Raw genomic sequence first — 14,348 nt, forward strand, 5'->3', positions numbered from 1 at the left:
CACCCCTGGCCTGGCTAAGGTTCATAGGTTTGTCTCTTCAACCCTGCCCCACCCACCAGTCCCCCGAGGAGGGGGAGGGGTATCTGTGGGGCTCCTCAGGCCGAGCCGTGGCCACCCACCTCTCTTGCATGATGCTGTGATGGGCAGCTTTGCCTTTATGCAGAAACAGTGCTTTTTCCTAACGTCAAAAGTGACAGTCCTCAGAAGCAGAAAGACACCGACTTCCCAGGGAGCAGGCCCCTTGTTGAACAAGCGTGAAGACTCTCAGGTCGGTGACAGCAGAGTGCGGACCCAGCTCGGGGTCCCACGTGCCCGTGTGCCCCGGCTGAGTGGCTACAGGAGCACAGGGCAGACACGACTCTCATGCTGGCAGTACCGTTGGCCTCACTCAACTGGGCCACCGTGCACTGCCACTCCCAGCTGGGCTGGCACTCTTCTTGGCCCGAGATCTGGCAAGTGCCACGGCTGCATCTTGCCTGCACGGCATACCCAGGTCCTCCCAGGCTTTGGGGGGTCCCTTTGGAACCACAGGCTTCCCAGGAAGACCCTGGAGCCCGTGTCCAATCACAGTGCCCTGGAGAACCCCTGTCCTGGGAGGACGCTGGCAGCAGGGCCCCTTTCTTGTCTGGTTTCCCAGACGGTTTGATGGGGGACCTGTGAGTATCCCCCAGGTTCAGGGACGGAGGCACCGACGAGTGCTGCCCCAGGGGACGACTATCAGAGGGTGGCCCAGCGTCCTCCAGCAAACGGAGCAGCCCTGGGCTTGGGGACATGGTGGGTCAGTGGCCCCTGGAAAGCGTGTTCCCTCCTGCTCCTTCTGGAAGGTGCCCCCAGTCAACACGATCAGAGGGCACCCTGAGAGTGTCTCCCCAGAACTCAGCTCCCCTTCTGACTCACTGTGGGGGTGGGGCAGGGCAGAGGGAGGGGCTGCAGCTCAAAACTGTGCTGTAGGGGCTCTGGGGGTCCCCACCCACCTGACAGTCTGAGATGCGATGTCACCTCCACGTGGGAGGCTCTGGTCGGGGGACACCAGCCATCCCCTGGCTCTGGCTGCACTGTGGCCTGGCCCAGTCAGTGCCACAGCCAGGTCAGGCCCAGACCCCACCTGTCCTGCCAGATGAGTGTTGGGCCCTCCACGCAGCATGCTAGCAACTGGCTCGGTGGACCCCGAGGTGGGGTCTGAGATAGTGACTGCCCTCGTTCCTGTGCAGCAGCTCACAGGGAGCACGTGGCGTGTGGCTGACCTGCAGCGACACTGACGAGCGCTTCAGATGAACAGTGTGCCCTCTTGGGTCTCAGCCCTCCCCTCCATAACTGGGACCAGCAGGACACACTCATGGGTGTAATGCTAACACCTGCTTTGCTCAGAAACCCTGCTCTCAGTGTCACCTGGGGACAAGCTCAGAGTAGGGCTGTGACGTGAACATTACAGATCAGAGGCCTGGGATCCAGGCCAGGGCCAGAAGCGCTTTGTCCTCAGTCCAGCCTGAGGGCTTCAAAAGAGCACTAAGTAGGCAGGTGGCTGTGAGTGGGACCCAGTGAGTTGATGCGAGGCCGTGACTAAGGAGTCAGAGAAGGTGAGATGTGGGGGTGATGCAGAGTCAAGGGGCTAATGCGGGTATTCATTCCAACCAGGGTGCAAGTCAAGGGTCCCCGACTGAGGTGTACCAGGACATGGGGCTGGGGTGGTGGGTGTGAGAGGTGCCCGGTGGGCGGGGAGGAGGGTGTTAATATCACACAAACACACCCAGCTTGTTCTCACCAGGATGGACTTTATTGGGAGCATCCAACATCTCATAATTACAAGAGAAGGCACGTGCATGGCAGAGGCCATCCGTTCTGGATGCCCCCACATGGCGAGTCCCCACTTCCCAAGGCCAGAGCCCACCCCTTCCCTGAGAACTACAGGGGGCCCCACTGATGAACCACGCCTTCCCCGGGGCTCCCAGGGGAGACGAGCCTCAGTGGGTGCAGCTCCCTCTTCCCAGAGTCAGGGGTCTTCCAGGTGCTCAGCCAGCCCCCCTTGGGTCTGTGCACCCCCAGCTTCCCACTGGATGCCAGTGCCTGCCACTTCCACCCCAGCAAGAACAGGCAGGCACTCCCTAAAGGCTCAGATGGCCCCTCCTCCCACTGTGGCCCCAGGACAGCCCCTGGGACTGCAGCTTCCCTGCCAGCGACGCTTCCCAATGGAAGAAAACCTAAGGCATGGTTTCTAGAAGCTGTCCCTTCCCATGCAGCTGCTGCTTCTGACCGGCTCCCTGTCATCCAGCCCCTCACGCAGGGGCAGCATAGGCTCCTGCGTCGTGTGGGGCTCTCGACAAGGGACACAAAGTGCCCCACAGACAAGACGTCCTGGAGGCGGCAGGCGGCCTGTCCCTACGCTGCCTTCATTCCGGAAGTTCCCTGCGGTTGACAGAAATCCATCCTGTGACCAAGTCACAACTGGCATGGAGAAAACACGTGAGTAATGCCGTCACCTTAACAAGAGTGAACCTGTCATGGAGCACACGCCTGCTCCCACACCAGACTTCGGGAAAGCATTTATTAGGAGGACGGCCGCAAAGCCCACCCTGAGGAGGAGCCACACGAAGGTGGTCCTAGGAGACAGGAGGCACCAGCCACGACCCTCCCAGCAGAGGGCGCAGGGCGGTCTGCCCAGCAGCCTCTCCTGCCCCTGCCGGGTGCCATCTGCAACAAGAGCCCGGCTTCCCAGGGATGCAGCCCTGTGCCTGGGCTCAGCCTGGGGTTGGCCAGCAGAGGCTGCGGCTGGGAGCCCCCTTCCCAGGTTCGGGAAGACACTGGGCTTCAGTGCAGGGTCCCGCTGACTTGGGGTCACTCCATGTCCTCCTGCAACTCCCGCTTGTGCAGGGCCTGGAGCCGGCTGACCACGGTCTGGTGGACGGCCTCCAGTCCCTCGATGTCCAGCTCTCGCAGCAGCATCAGGATGGCCATCAGGATATTGTTCTGGGGACACAGACAGTCACTGCCTGAGTGCCACGCCTGTGACGCTGGGCCACCCACACCACACACATCACCAGAGCACAGCCTTCAGGGGGCAGCCTTCCAGACAGACCCAGGCGGATGGAAGCCGTGGCCGTGGCTGGGGTACAGCACTCGCCACCTGCAGGGACTTCCTAGGTCACCTCCTGCTCACAGCCCCGAGGCCCAGAGAGGCTGAGTAACGGGCCTTCATCACACAGCTGGTCAGCGATGGAGCGGAGACCAGAAGCAGGTGCTCAGTAACATGTGCTCAAATGCACATGGGCTTAGTGTGTGACATGCACACGTGTCCACACAACCACACCCGGGTCCCATCTGCATTTGAGCAGAGAAATGCCACTTCTACTGGGAAAATCCGGGAAGGATTTTACACAAAAAGGCTATTTGAGCTGATCCTCCTTGTGGGATGACTGGAGGGATGGCCACAAGCCAGAGCACGTGGCCTATGTGGACACGCTTGGGATGCTGGCCCCTGGCCTCTGCAATGCCCTAAGGCTCCTGCTCCCTCAAATCTCACTAGCTCCCCATGTCCCCAGGTCTTCCTGGCCACCAGCACCCGCACTCAGAAGCTTGTTGGGGGCTGGATGCCTCAGGAGTCACCCAGCCTGGGTGACCACAGGGACCCCTGCAAGCAGGGCCAGACCCTTCTGTCCTCTGCTTTCAGAGCAAGCATCTTGCTTGAGCAGGTGTGATAGTCTTCTGTATGTATCTAAGGCAGGCACGGAGTTGAACCAGAACCTTCAGTCCCTGGTCCACTCTCCTGGCAGAGGCCCTGCCATGGGGGTGGGGTGGGAGCTCCTGGCCTCAGCCCAGCCGCTGGGCAGACCTGCCACCCGCGACAGTACACACCTCGGGCTCCTCCTGAAACGTGTGGAAGGTGTGTGCAGGGACCTGGAGCTGTCCCACACAGCCAGCTCGCACAAGAGCAGGCTGTGGTCCCAGGGGCAGTGGCCCACTGGGGCGGGGCCAGGGGAGGGAGACTGGCCACAGGCCCACTGACTGCTCTCTGGACCGGCCTTCGGCCCACGGTCACACCCACCACAGCCCTGGGGGGACGCCTTCTGGTGGGGATGGGCCTCAGTGTGTCCGACTCTGCACCTCTAGTGAACTCTGTGCCCATTTCAAGCCATTGCTGCACAAATGAGTCGGGGAGGCCCTGCTGTGGCTTCGGGCAGCCCTGCCTGGACGTAGCGCCAGCCTTTGTGAGCCCACAAGGAGGTCACAGCACCCTATGGCATGGGTCAGGCCGAGCAGGGGCTGGAGCAGGTGCCAGGGGTCCCGTCCGCCCCCACAGACCCCAGTCCTGACAGCCCCTGCCCCCCCGTGCCCGGGTGGCAAGATCCTCTCCAAGTTCTCCCTGCCAAAGACTGGTCAGGGGATGACTCTGAACCTGCTGGCAGGAGGGGGCACACAGGGAAGCTGCTGTGCCGGCCAGAGGACACAGAGGGAGAAATGGCTCCGCCCTTCAGGGGTAGGGTGGCCTGTGAGCAGGGACAAGCCCAGACACAAGACACAGTGACTCGAGCAGCAGATGGAGGAGACCCTGGAGGGAGCTGGTCTTCACTGATGTACCCCGGCTGCCCCCTACGTTCAGCCAACACCCGTGATCCTCACAAGGAAGCCTGTGGAGCCCAGGGGCCGCTGCATGGTCCCCGCATAGGGATACCACCCTGCCCCTGCCCCCTACTGGAGCATCCCCACTTCCGACAGCAGGCGGAGGGCTCTTCCCAAGCAGCAATCTCTCTGGGTTGAGCACTGCCACAGTGACCTTCCCACCCCCCAGGACCGCCCTCAGCACAGCCCCCTGCGCTGGGGACCCCACTGCCCACAAAGGCACCCCCTCTCTGCTTGCCATGTCCGACCAGCTTACATCTGGACACAGACACTGGATCCAGATGGCTGGCTTCCCACCCGCTGGGGCCTGGCTTTGCGCGTCACTGCAGTGTCTCCAGCCCCGTCCCTCAGCTCTCAGCCCCCAGTGTCCACACTCTGTGGAGGGGGAACCAGGGCCATCTCCCACCAGGTGGCCTCATCACACTCACCCTGCTCGTGCGACTGCTTGCGGCCTCCTGCTGTGAGAACAGAGGAAACTGGTCCTGGGAGGTGGGCTTCAGGCCAAGCTGCCCCTGGTCTCTGCTGGCAGGAGGAGGACAGTGGGGTGTGAGGCCTGAGGCAACTGGAGCCCAGCCCTCGCTGTCCACACATCTGTGGGTCCGGGCCCGGCACCCCAGGGCACAGGGAGGAAAAGACTCCTAAAAGTAGACCCTACCCATCTGCAGGGAAACCGCCACTCCAGACTCTGTTTCTGGGGGTTGGGAGCAGTGGACAGAGGGGTGTGGCAGCACAACTTTTCTCAGCCCTGGGGTCACCTCCCTCCCCCTGGAGCTCACACAGGATGGGGCATTAACACACACGACATATGAGCCCCGGACATGGAGGGGGGCCTGCAGCTAACCCCTGCCAGGTGACAGCCATGCGCCCTCCCGCCACGCTGCCGGAGCAGCCATGTGCCCTCCCGCCAAGCCGCAGGAGAGCCACGCCCCCTCCCCACCACGCCGAAGGAGAGCCACGCACCTTCCTGCCAGCCGTGGGGCAGCCACGTGCCACCCTCCCACGCCACGGGAGAGCCACGCCCCTCCCGCCACGCCACGGGAGAGCCACGTGCCATCCTCCCACGCTGTGGGGCAGCCACGCGCCCTCTTCCCATGCCGCGGGAGAGCCACGCTCCCCTCCCACCACGCCGTGGGGCAGCCACGTGCCCTCCCGCCACACCATGGGGCAGCCACGTGCCCTCCTACCATGCTGAAGGAGAGCCATGCCCCCTCCCGCCACGCCACGGGAGAGCCACGTGCCATCCTCCCACGCTGTGGGGCAGCCACGCGCCCTCCTCCCATGCCGCGGGAGAGCCACCCCCCCCTGCCACATGGGAGAGGCACACGTCCTCCTCCCATGCCGCAGGAGAGCCACGTCCCCTCCTGCCATGCCACGGGACAGCCACGCCCCCCCGCTAGCCACTGGACAACCACGCGCCCTCCTCCCACGCCGCAGGAGAGCCATGTCCCCTCCTGCCACACCATGGAGCAGCCACGTGCCCTCCTGCCATGGCGCGGGACAACCACACGCCCTCCTGCCACGTGGGAGAGGCACACACCCTCCTCCCACGCTGAGGGACAGCCATGCACCCTCCCGCCATGCCGCGGGAGAGCCACACGCCCTCCCGCCACGCCACGGGGCAGCCATGCACCCTCCTCCCACACTGCAGGTGAGCCACGCCCCCTCCTGCCACGCTGTGGGGCAGCCACATGCCCTCATGCCAGGCCACGGGAGAGCCATGTGCCCTCCTGCCACACCACGGGAGAGCCACATCCCCTCCTGCCACGTGGGAGAGGCACACGCCCTCCTCCAATGCTGAGGGACAGCCACGCGCCCTCCTGCCATGCTGTAGGAGAGCCAGCAGGTGGCCCTCATTTGCGAGTGGATGCCTGGCCTGTGCCCCACTGAGAACAGTGGTCTTCACCATGTTCCCCACGTCCAGTTTCTGCCCATAAACAGCCATCAGCTGAGGTACCCTGTGGGTCAGAAAGGGCCCTTCCTCGGCCCGCACACCCTGTCATCCTCAGGACTCCTGACCAGTGGCTCGGGTGGCCAGGGTCACAGGGTTTCCGTTCAGCGCAGCCGGCCCCATACCTCCACCAGCTCACCGCCCGAGTCCACTGCTCCCCAGGAGGGCTGGTCTTGCACTTGGCAGAGCTCCCTGCCCTGGGTCTTCTCTCAGCCATGCAGCTGACACCAGGCTGGGGCCCAGAGCCAGACCAGAAACAAGCACACACACCCCCACCCCCAGTCCCAGAAGTGCAGCTGCGGGAGGGCTGGGGAGGCCCACGGGCCACACCTGGCCTCCCCCTTGCCGAGGTTCAGAGGATCCTGTGTTGTCTCAGTGGCGGCGTCCACAGCACTCAGGGTGTAGGACAGCTCGGGTGGGCCGCTCCCCAAGTCCTCTCTGCTGGGGGCCGTGACCTCCTCTCCCTCCATCAGCGCCCGGGACACCTCTTCCTCCGTCACAGCTGGGGGGTGGTGCAGAAGCATCAGTGGCCTCACTGCACATGAGCCCACCCGGCCCAGCCTGGCTGTCCCCTCGGCTCAGTGCGGTCCCCTTTGGAGAGGTGGCTCAGCCCTCAGGAGGCCGGCCTCTCTTGCACCTGTGATGGGGGCAGGGGGATATAAGGACACCCACCCTGGTTGTCCAGCTTCTGCAGCTGCGGCAGAGTGCGCAGGACGGTCATGCGGTAGAGGTGGGGGCAGGTGCCACAGCAGGGGTTCTCGGCCAGCCAGAGCACCCGCAGGCGCGGGAGGCCCTTCAGGTGGATGAGCTCTGCGAGGCTGGGAATGCGGTTCTTGCGCAGGTACAGCTCACTCAGCTGCCGGCAGCGGCTCACAGGCTCCAGGCTGGAGATGCTGTTGACACTGCGTGGACGCGGCCGTCAGCGCCGGTCCAGGGCCCCCACCCCACCACGCAGACGAGCACTGCCTGCTGGTGCCCACCTGCCCTCACCTTAGGGTGGAGGGCAAGGGAGCCCCCAGGCCCAAGAGAAAGCTTTACGCTCCAGCTTTACCCTGCAGTGGGAGCGGCAGCCCCTACTCTGCTGAGGAGTCCATGTCGGGGTGGAAGTCCCGACAGGACAGGGGACTGAGGACTCCATGGGACACACCAGTGAGCCCAAAATGGGCAGTAGCCAGGAAAACCCACGACGAACCTAAGCAAGCCCACTCAAGCCCCACACGACCAAGACCTGAACACTGAACTTCCAAACCCCATGTTCACAAAATAATTAACTACAGAATTAAACTGAGTGAACGGGAAAGAGGAAATCATCCAGACACCAGGCAGAGACCTGCAGGTTTGAGCTGACAGAGCAGGGTCACCTCCCGCACACCCAGATGGACGAGCCATGAATGCAGGCTCAGTGTGAGGAGGGTGGCTGACCATAAGCCTTAGGCCGTGGGGGATCTGCCCGTCCTGCCAGACTGTCTGGACCACTCTCCGCTGGATGCTGGGCAGGGATGCCCTCACTCACCCCTAGGGTCACTCCCACCACACCCGACACTGTCACTGAAGCAGCGGGACAAGGGTGCCACCGTCTCAGCACAAGTGAACCCAGGCTCTGGGATCCTCGCGATGGGGGAGCCACACAGGCCGTCGGGGTGGAGGCTTGAGGTCGAGGGCTTGAGCCGGCAGGGGTCGAGAGACCCCTCCTTGACCACTGGGCTATGGCCTCCCATAGCTCTTGCTACAGACTGACTGTGTCCCCAGATCCACACATTGAGATCCTGACCCCCAGTGCAGTGGTGTGAGGATGTGGGGCCCCCATGAGTGGGGCCAGCGCCATTATGAAATGGACCCCCAGAGCTGTCCGAACCTTCTGCCAGGTGAGGACACAGGGCGCCCTCACCAGATACTGGTCTTGGACTTATGGCCTCTGAACTATGAGGAACAAATGCCTGTGAAATCCCATTAGAGCAGCCAGACCGGACTAAGCCTTGCCACCCATGGGCACTGAGAGCAAACCAAAACGATGTAATTGCACAGGACTGCCGCCCAGCGGCCTGGGGTCAGTGGCTTAGCCGTGGGGCCCCCAGTTCCAGAAAGGCTAGGAGTCCAGGCCACAGCCCTGGGCACTGTCCCTCTTCGGGCCGCAGTGATGAGAACCACTGCGGTACAAGGGGCCTTGGCTCAGAGGCTGGGGACTTGACCCAGAGCCCTGATGGCGCTCGGTAGAGACGGGGTTAAGTCCACACCTGATCCAAGTTTCCTACTATTTGGGGAATGAAAGATAAGGCCTTTTTTGTCAGGTAAGGCCTTCTAGGTGCACATCCCCCTGACAGCTTCACTGACAATCATCACAGGTAAGTGATGGCAGACGCCAGGCGCTTGCACACACTGGCTGCTCCGTCTTCCCCACTGCATCCACTCCTCCTCGCCCCCTGCTCACAGTCATTGTCTTACAGCTGGGGGAGCCGAGGCACAAGGGCCGAGCTGGGCCCAGGCTGGGAGAGGGGCTCCGGGCCCACTCCTTCATTCATTCTTTCATTCCGCAAGCAGGTGCCAGCCCCAGCCTGTCGGGCCAGGGCCGGAGGTGGGTGAGCACAAGGTGGGTGGCAGAAGGCACCCAGGGTGACCGCCGAAAGCACAAGAACAAGCGGGGTCAGGAAGGACAGGGTGGCCAGTGTGACGAGGAAGGTAAGTCTCAGGACCTGCATGGGACCCAGGGCCTGCAACGCCACACACAGGGCGAGTCCTGAGACCTTCTGAGCTGCCAAGGAGTTAGCCTTCATTGCAGCGCTTCAATCTCCACAAGGTTTACACATGGGGACCTGCAGAAAGCACTCCAACATCTGCAGGGGCAGCCTCCTCCCCAGACCCAGAGTGGGTGGGTCAAAGTTCAGGTAGGGAGAGACTTCCTCCTTCCCTCACCTTCCAAATGCCCCACCCCACCTGGAGCCTGGAGCCCCAAAGGCAGCATTTGGCTCATTCAAGCTTTCTTTAGTCTGTTAAAAGGTGTATGACCCTGGAAGAGTGACTATTATCAAGGACAGACCATGCAGTGCAGGGAAGTTGGCAGAGCTCCGGGCACTGATGGAACCAGGACGGAGACAAGGCTGGCACTGGGGGCGCTGGGACAGACACAGCCACCCTAGGGTGGCACCCCATGACCCAGGGACGGGGGTGGGGGGGGAAGCTCGGGGGGAGGCCTGGGTGCCCTCCTGGAAGAAGGGCAGAGTTAAGGAGTAACCAAGCCCTGGTGCTACCTTGGTGTAGCCTGCAAAAGCAGGCCTCCCAGACCAAGGATGGGAGTTATCAAAGGATAATTAGTTATTCAGGTTATTAACCAGCCCACGGGAGGGATCTGGACACTCTCCTCATCTTCCAGCCCTGGTGACTTAGGAGGGGTGGCCAGCAAGGGTTCGGTACCTGAGGGTGATCACTTCCAGGCTGGGCATTTCCCGGCATATGGAGATCTATGAAGGAAAAGAACGTGACTGCAATCATCACAGGATGCTGGCATGTGACATCACATCTCTCCAGCAGCCAAAAGAACCCAGGGGGAGCTTCTGCCCACCCCCTGACAAGGGCCCAAGCGGAGGAGCCTCCCCCTTCCCGACTAGGAACACGCAGGGCTTTGCAGCCCGTTCCCCTCTGCAGCCCAGACGTCCCCTCTGCCTGATGGAGAGATGGCACCCTCTCCACAACTCGAACCAGCATCATTACCACTAAACGCTGCCAGCCATCGAGATGGGGCATTTCTAATTGTAGATATCCTCAAAGGACCTCAGTGAGGAGACTCAATGGACAGCCAGCCTTTCTCCCTACTGTCCCTGACATCCAAGGAAAGGAGAGAAGCCCCTTCTTGCCAACAGAGCTGTTGTGATATGGAGACAGGCTCAAAACTAGACCTGAGAACATGTTAACACTGACTCAGGGGAAAGGGCCAGTGGGGCACAAGCTGGTCCATGAAGACCCATAACCTGCAAGACTGATGAGCAGTGGAGCCCCGAATATGTGTGTGTCTGTCTGCCAGACAGTGGGCATGGGGCCAGAGGGGGCTCCTGACATCAACAAGCTGTCTGGTCAGGATGCTTCACACGTGCACTGAATCTGTTTTCTGTTACAGCAGTGTTTTGCCTTGTCTTTGCTGCTACAGAATCAGGCGCAACAGGCTTTTCTGGAGGGCTCCGACTCTCAGCATGTCCAACTTTGCTTTTCAGGATAGGTACAGTTCAAGTTCCAAAACAGAAGTTGATAAGAACCAACTGCTGGGCACCCCACTCTGTGTGAGCTGGAGACATTCATCCCAGGACTGGGGGCTGGGGTCGGAAGTGGAGTTGGGAAGAAACCGAGTCACAGACACTCAGCTCCGCTCAGCTCCTCTCTCTGCCCCTGCCCAGCCCTCATCTCTTCCTGCCACGGGAATAGCGGGTGAAGATGGATCTGACCAGGGAAGGGGCTGAAGAGAGGAAACTCCTTAGGGACATGAAGTCCAAGAATCTATTAAAAAAAGTTTAAAAAGACCCCCCTCCCCCAAGCCAAGTGCACTGTTCCTAAAGTCAACCAAGCACGTGGGGCCCTTCCTCAGGTGGGAGAGGTCTGCATCCTGGATCAGCCCCCTCTTCTGTGAGGCCCGCTTCTCATCTGCAGGAAGATGTGTGAAGGGACTTTGGAATTAACTTGGGGCTACAGAACTTCTTTTCACAAGTGGCTCTTCCTTACTAAAGCTGCTAAGGTAACAAATGGACGGGGACCTGGATGGGATGGGTGTGGGTCTGTCCACTTAACCTTCCTCCCAGGGATCAGGGACCATTTGGAGATGACCAGCATGGTACTTACATCAGTGAGACGGCTGCCCCTGGGGAGAGAAAAGACATATGCACTTTTAGTTTGTCAAAGTTGAATAAAAAAACTAAAAACAAAAATTAATGACAAACGTCTACAAACTTTAAGAGTCTACAACTTTGGACTCCCCTGGTGGTACAGTGGATAAGAATCGGCCTGCCAGTGCCGGTGACATGGGTTCCATCCCTGGTCTGGGAAGACTGCACGTGTAACTGAGCTTGTGCACCGCAACTACAGAGCCTGTGCTCTAGAGCCCGTGAGCTGCAGCCCACGCGCCTGCAGCCCGTGCTCCGCAACAAGTGAAGCCACTGCGATGAGAAAAGCCCGTGTACTGCAACCAGCGTGTGGCCCCCACCTGCCACAACTAGAGAAAAAACCTGCAGGTAGCAACAAAGGCCCAGCGCAGCCAAAAATTAAACACCCGAGTTTTTAAAAAAGAATCTGTAAGTGAGAAAAAAAAAAAAGTATATGATTTCAACGACCAAGTAAAAGAAAACTTTCTCAGACGACTGACAAAGGTGCCCAAAATCATTTCCAGGTTGATTTTGGACAAAACCATTTGATGCTGGTGGCTGCTCTTCAGACTAAGCAGTGGCAGAGGCTGCCCCGTCTGAAGGACACAAAGACTCACTCATGCTCAAGGCTGCTGTGCCCAGGGATAATTCCCTAACACACATAAACAAGGGAGTCTTTGCAACAGGACAAGTTCAAAGGCTGAACTTACGACTTATGAAACACACTTCAGAAAGCCTGAAATGCGGTCGTTGTGCCTCCCTCCTGAGGGGAAGGCTGACTGCTCACGCAGAACAAGGGCATGCATTGTTGAAAACAAATGACACGAATGCCGTGGCCAAAATACCAGATGTGTGGGGCAGAGAGAAAGGCTTCTAATGAGCAGGCAGATCTCACTGCAGTCAATCTGCCTGCCACCAGCAGGAGGATCGTCCGCTTCTGGCTGAGAGCCACCTGAGCTGTCCAGAGCACGGAGGCACTCGGAGCCCTGCCTGGAGTCCCCACTGAACACGGGCAGACCTTTCAGGAGTTCCAGGAGCACTCCTGGTCCTTCCTTGGTGCAGCTAGCCCTGGCCACCCTGTCTTTGAGGCTGCACTGACCCCACAGCACCTGTATCTCTAACCATTACCTCCTAGACAGTGAGTCCCCTGGGGACAACGCATCCCTACCCAGGGCTCAATTACAACAGTGTTTACTGAAAGATCACTTTGATGGAGCCTCAGTTTCCTTTCTTTGCCCTAAAAAGGGTGTTAGCCACCTTGATCTCCCATCTCATCAGCAGGCTTGGCTCCCAGGGCTGCTGGCAATTTCAGAAAAGACACCTCTCTACAGAGAACTGTCTGCCCCACTATAGCCATCTAGAAGCCCAAGAGCCAGTCTTCAAGGGAATTCCAATTGTCCTGTGCAAGGAGGGCAGGTTTGGAGTTGTGTGTGAAACACCACCCGGTCAGGAGAGATGAAAATTCTGGAATGGTTTTGCCAAAGGCCCCCTGAGCTTATGCAACACCTCCCAGAGGCTGGGCGGACCAGACATGGGCCAAGAAGGTGAGGCCCAGGTGCCCCTCCTAGATTCCGAACCCCTCTGCATCCTCCGCAGGCCCTTGCAGTCCCCGCTCCAGAGAAGAGGAGGCGGGCAGGGGTCCCCGCTCCAGGGACCCCTGGAGGGGGTTCTGGACAGGGGTCTCCACTTCTAGAAAGCTCTTCCCAGCCATGACCCAGGGCAGGGGTCCGGGGAAGGGTTGTCGGGCAGCGGGGAGGACGCGCGGGGACGGGCTCTGGCCTCTGGTCCTCACCAGCAGTTGAGCTTCCTCACGCTGTGAAGCTCCGAGGCCTTGGCCCGGGACAGGACCATCTTCCGCGTCAGCTTCATGGCGGCGGGCCCCCAGGACCCCAGACCCCGGCAGAACTCTCAAATCTCTCGCTACCTCGGCGGATGTTGGCCACGCCGGCGCCGGTCTCCAAGGGGCGGGGCCCGTATCATTAGGAGCGCGTCCTGAGAGCCCATTGGCCCCCTCTGAGGGGACGGGCCGGCGCGAGTGCAGTGGGGCCGCTTGGGCTTCCGCCTCGCGTCTTGGCTCCTCCCCCACCTGCTCCGACCAGCCCCTGGAGCCGCTTGCCTCGTCCTGCGCGTGCGCAGTGGTGGTGACGCAGGGCTCTGACATACGTCAGACTGGATTGGAGGCGCCAGTCGGCTACGAGAGACCTCACCCGAGTCCCAGATCCTAAGCCAGGTCCCCGTCCCCACCCAGAACCCCGAATTCCAACCCCGGACCTCAGTCCTGGCCCCGAGGCTGGTGAGTTAGAAGTGATGGTCTCTTTCAGTTCAGTTCAGTCGCTAAGTCGTGTCCGACTCTTTGCGACCCCATGAACAGCATCACTCCAGGCCTCCCTGTCCATCACCAACTCTCTAAACTGCCTTGAATTAGGAAGATTTTAAGCTTTGAAACGAGAAATCTAGAAGAGTTCTAGGGCTGCGCTGATTCCTTTCCCTCTCAGCGTTTAAGGAAAGAAGGCAGGAACCAAAGGTAACAGAGACCTCACAAGTAGTCAGACATTTTAGAAATCAAAGGGTTGCTTGGGCTGCAAAGTACATTAAGACGTGTGTCCGAGATCTCAGACCTCAGAGGTGACAAGACCAAACTCAGCCTCTGCTCTGACGCCTTTCCCACTGGACCCTGGTCCTGTGTTTGGCCTGACCAGCACAGTCTCAGCAAAGATCCTGTTGTTATCCCCACCCTGATCTCTGCGAACCCTCATTGTGTGATTTTGTTGCTCTTCCCTCCCTCGCAAGTGGTATGTAATATTCTTGGCCTGTCGTTTGTAAGATCCTCCGCCCTTGAGGTCTTCTCAGTTCAGTTCAGTTCAGTTCAGTCGCTTAGTCGTGTCAGACTCTTTGTGACCCTATGAAATGCCCCACACCAGGCCTCCCTGTCTGTCACCAACTAC

At 60.2% G+C, this 14,348-nt stretch overlaps 1 protein-coding gene across 2 annotated transcripts; it reads right to left on the reverse strand.

Annotated features, from left to right (window-relative positions):
- Window positions 1-1,752: 1,752 nt before the first annotated feature.
- On the reverse strand, window positions 1,753-13,474 carry CFAP410 (cilia and flagella associated protein 410). Of its 2 annotated transcripts, none has more exons than XM_070366814.1 (7): window positions 13,196-13,474; window positions 11,384-11,402; window positions 9,971-10,017; window positions 7,235-7,464; window positions 6,893-7,064; window positions 5,043-5,133; window positions 1,753-2,964 (listed from the first exon to the last, which is right to left on the reverse strand). In XM_070366814.1, exons 1-7 carry the CDS (start codon window positions 13,270-13,272, stop codon window positions 2,833-2,835), a joined length of 768 nt encoding a protein of 255 aa, XP_070222915.1. In that variant the 5' UTR covers window positions 13,273-13,474; the 3' UTR covers window positions 1,753-2,832. The 2 variants fall into 2 exon arrangements, with proteins under 2 accessions (XP_070222915.1, XP_005907647.1); XM_005907585.3 differs by having other exon boundaries at window positions 5,043-5,136; window positions 13,196-13,471.
- Window positions 13,475-14,348: the final 874 nt, after the last annotated feature.

The sequence above is a fragment of the Bos mutus genome, unplaced genomic scaffold, assembly GCF_027580195.1.
Source record: "Bos mutus isolate GX-2022 unplaced genomic scaffold, NWIPB_WYAK_1.1 CTG214, whole genome shotgun sequence".
Taxonomy (NCBI): Eukaryota; Metazoa; Chordata; class Mammalia; order Artiodactyla; family Bovidae; genus Bos; species Bos mutus.

Excerpts from the sequence above, each read along its gene's own strand:
- CFAP410 (XM_005907585.3), bottom strand. The coding sequence starts at position 13,272 with ATGAAGCTGACGCGGAAGATGGTCCTGTCCCGGGCCAAGGCCTCGGAG. Across the intron at positions 7,465-9,970 it reads CTGGAAGTGATCACCCTCAG|TGTCAACAGCATCTCCAGCC; the intron begins GTACCGAACCCT and ends GCGTCCACGCAG. Across the intron at positions 2,965-5,042 it reads CAAGCAGTCGCACGAGCAGG|AACAATATCCTGATGGCCAT; the intron begins GTGAGTGTGATG and ends CTGTGTCCCCAG.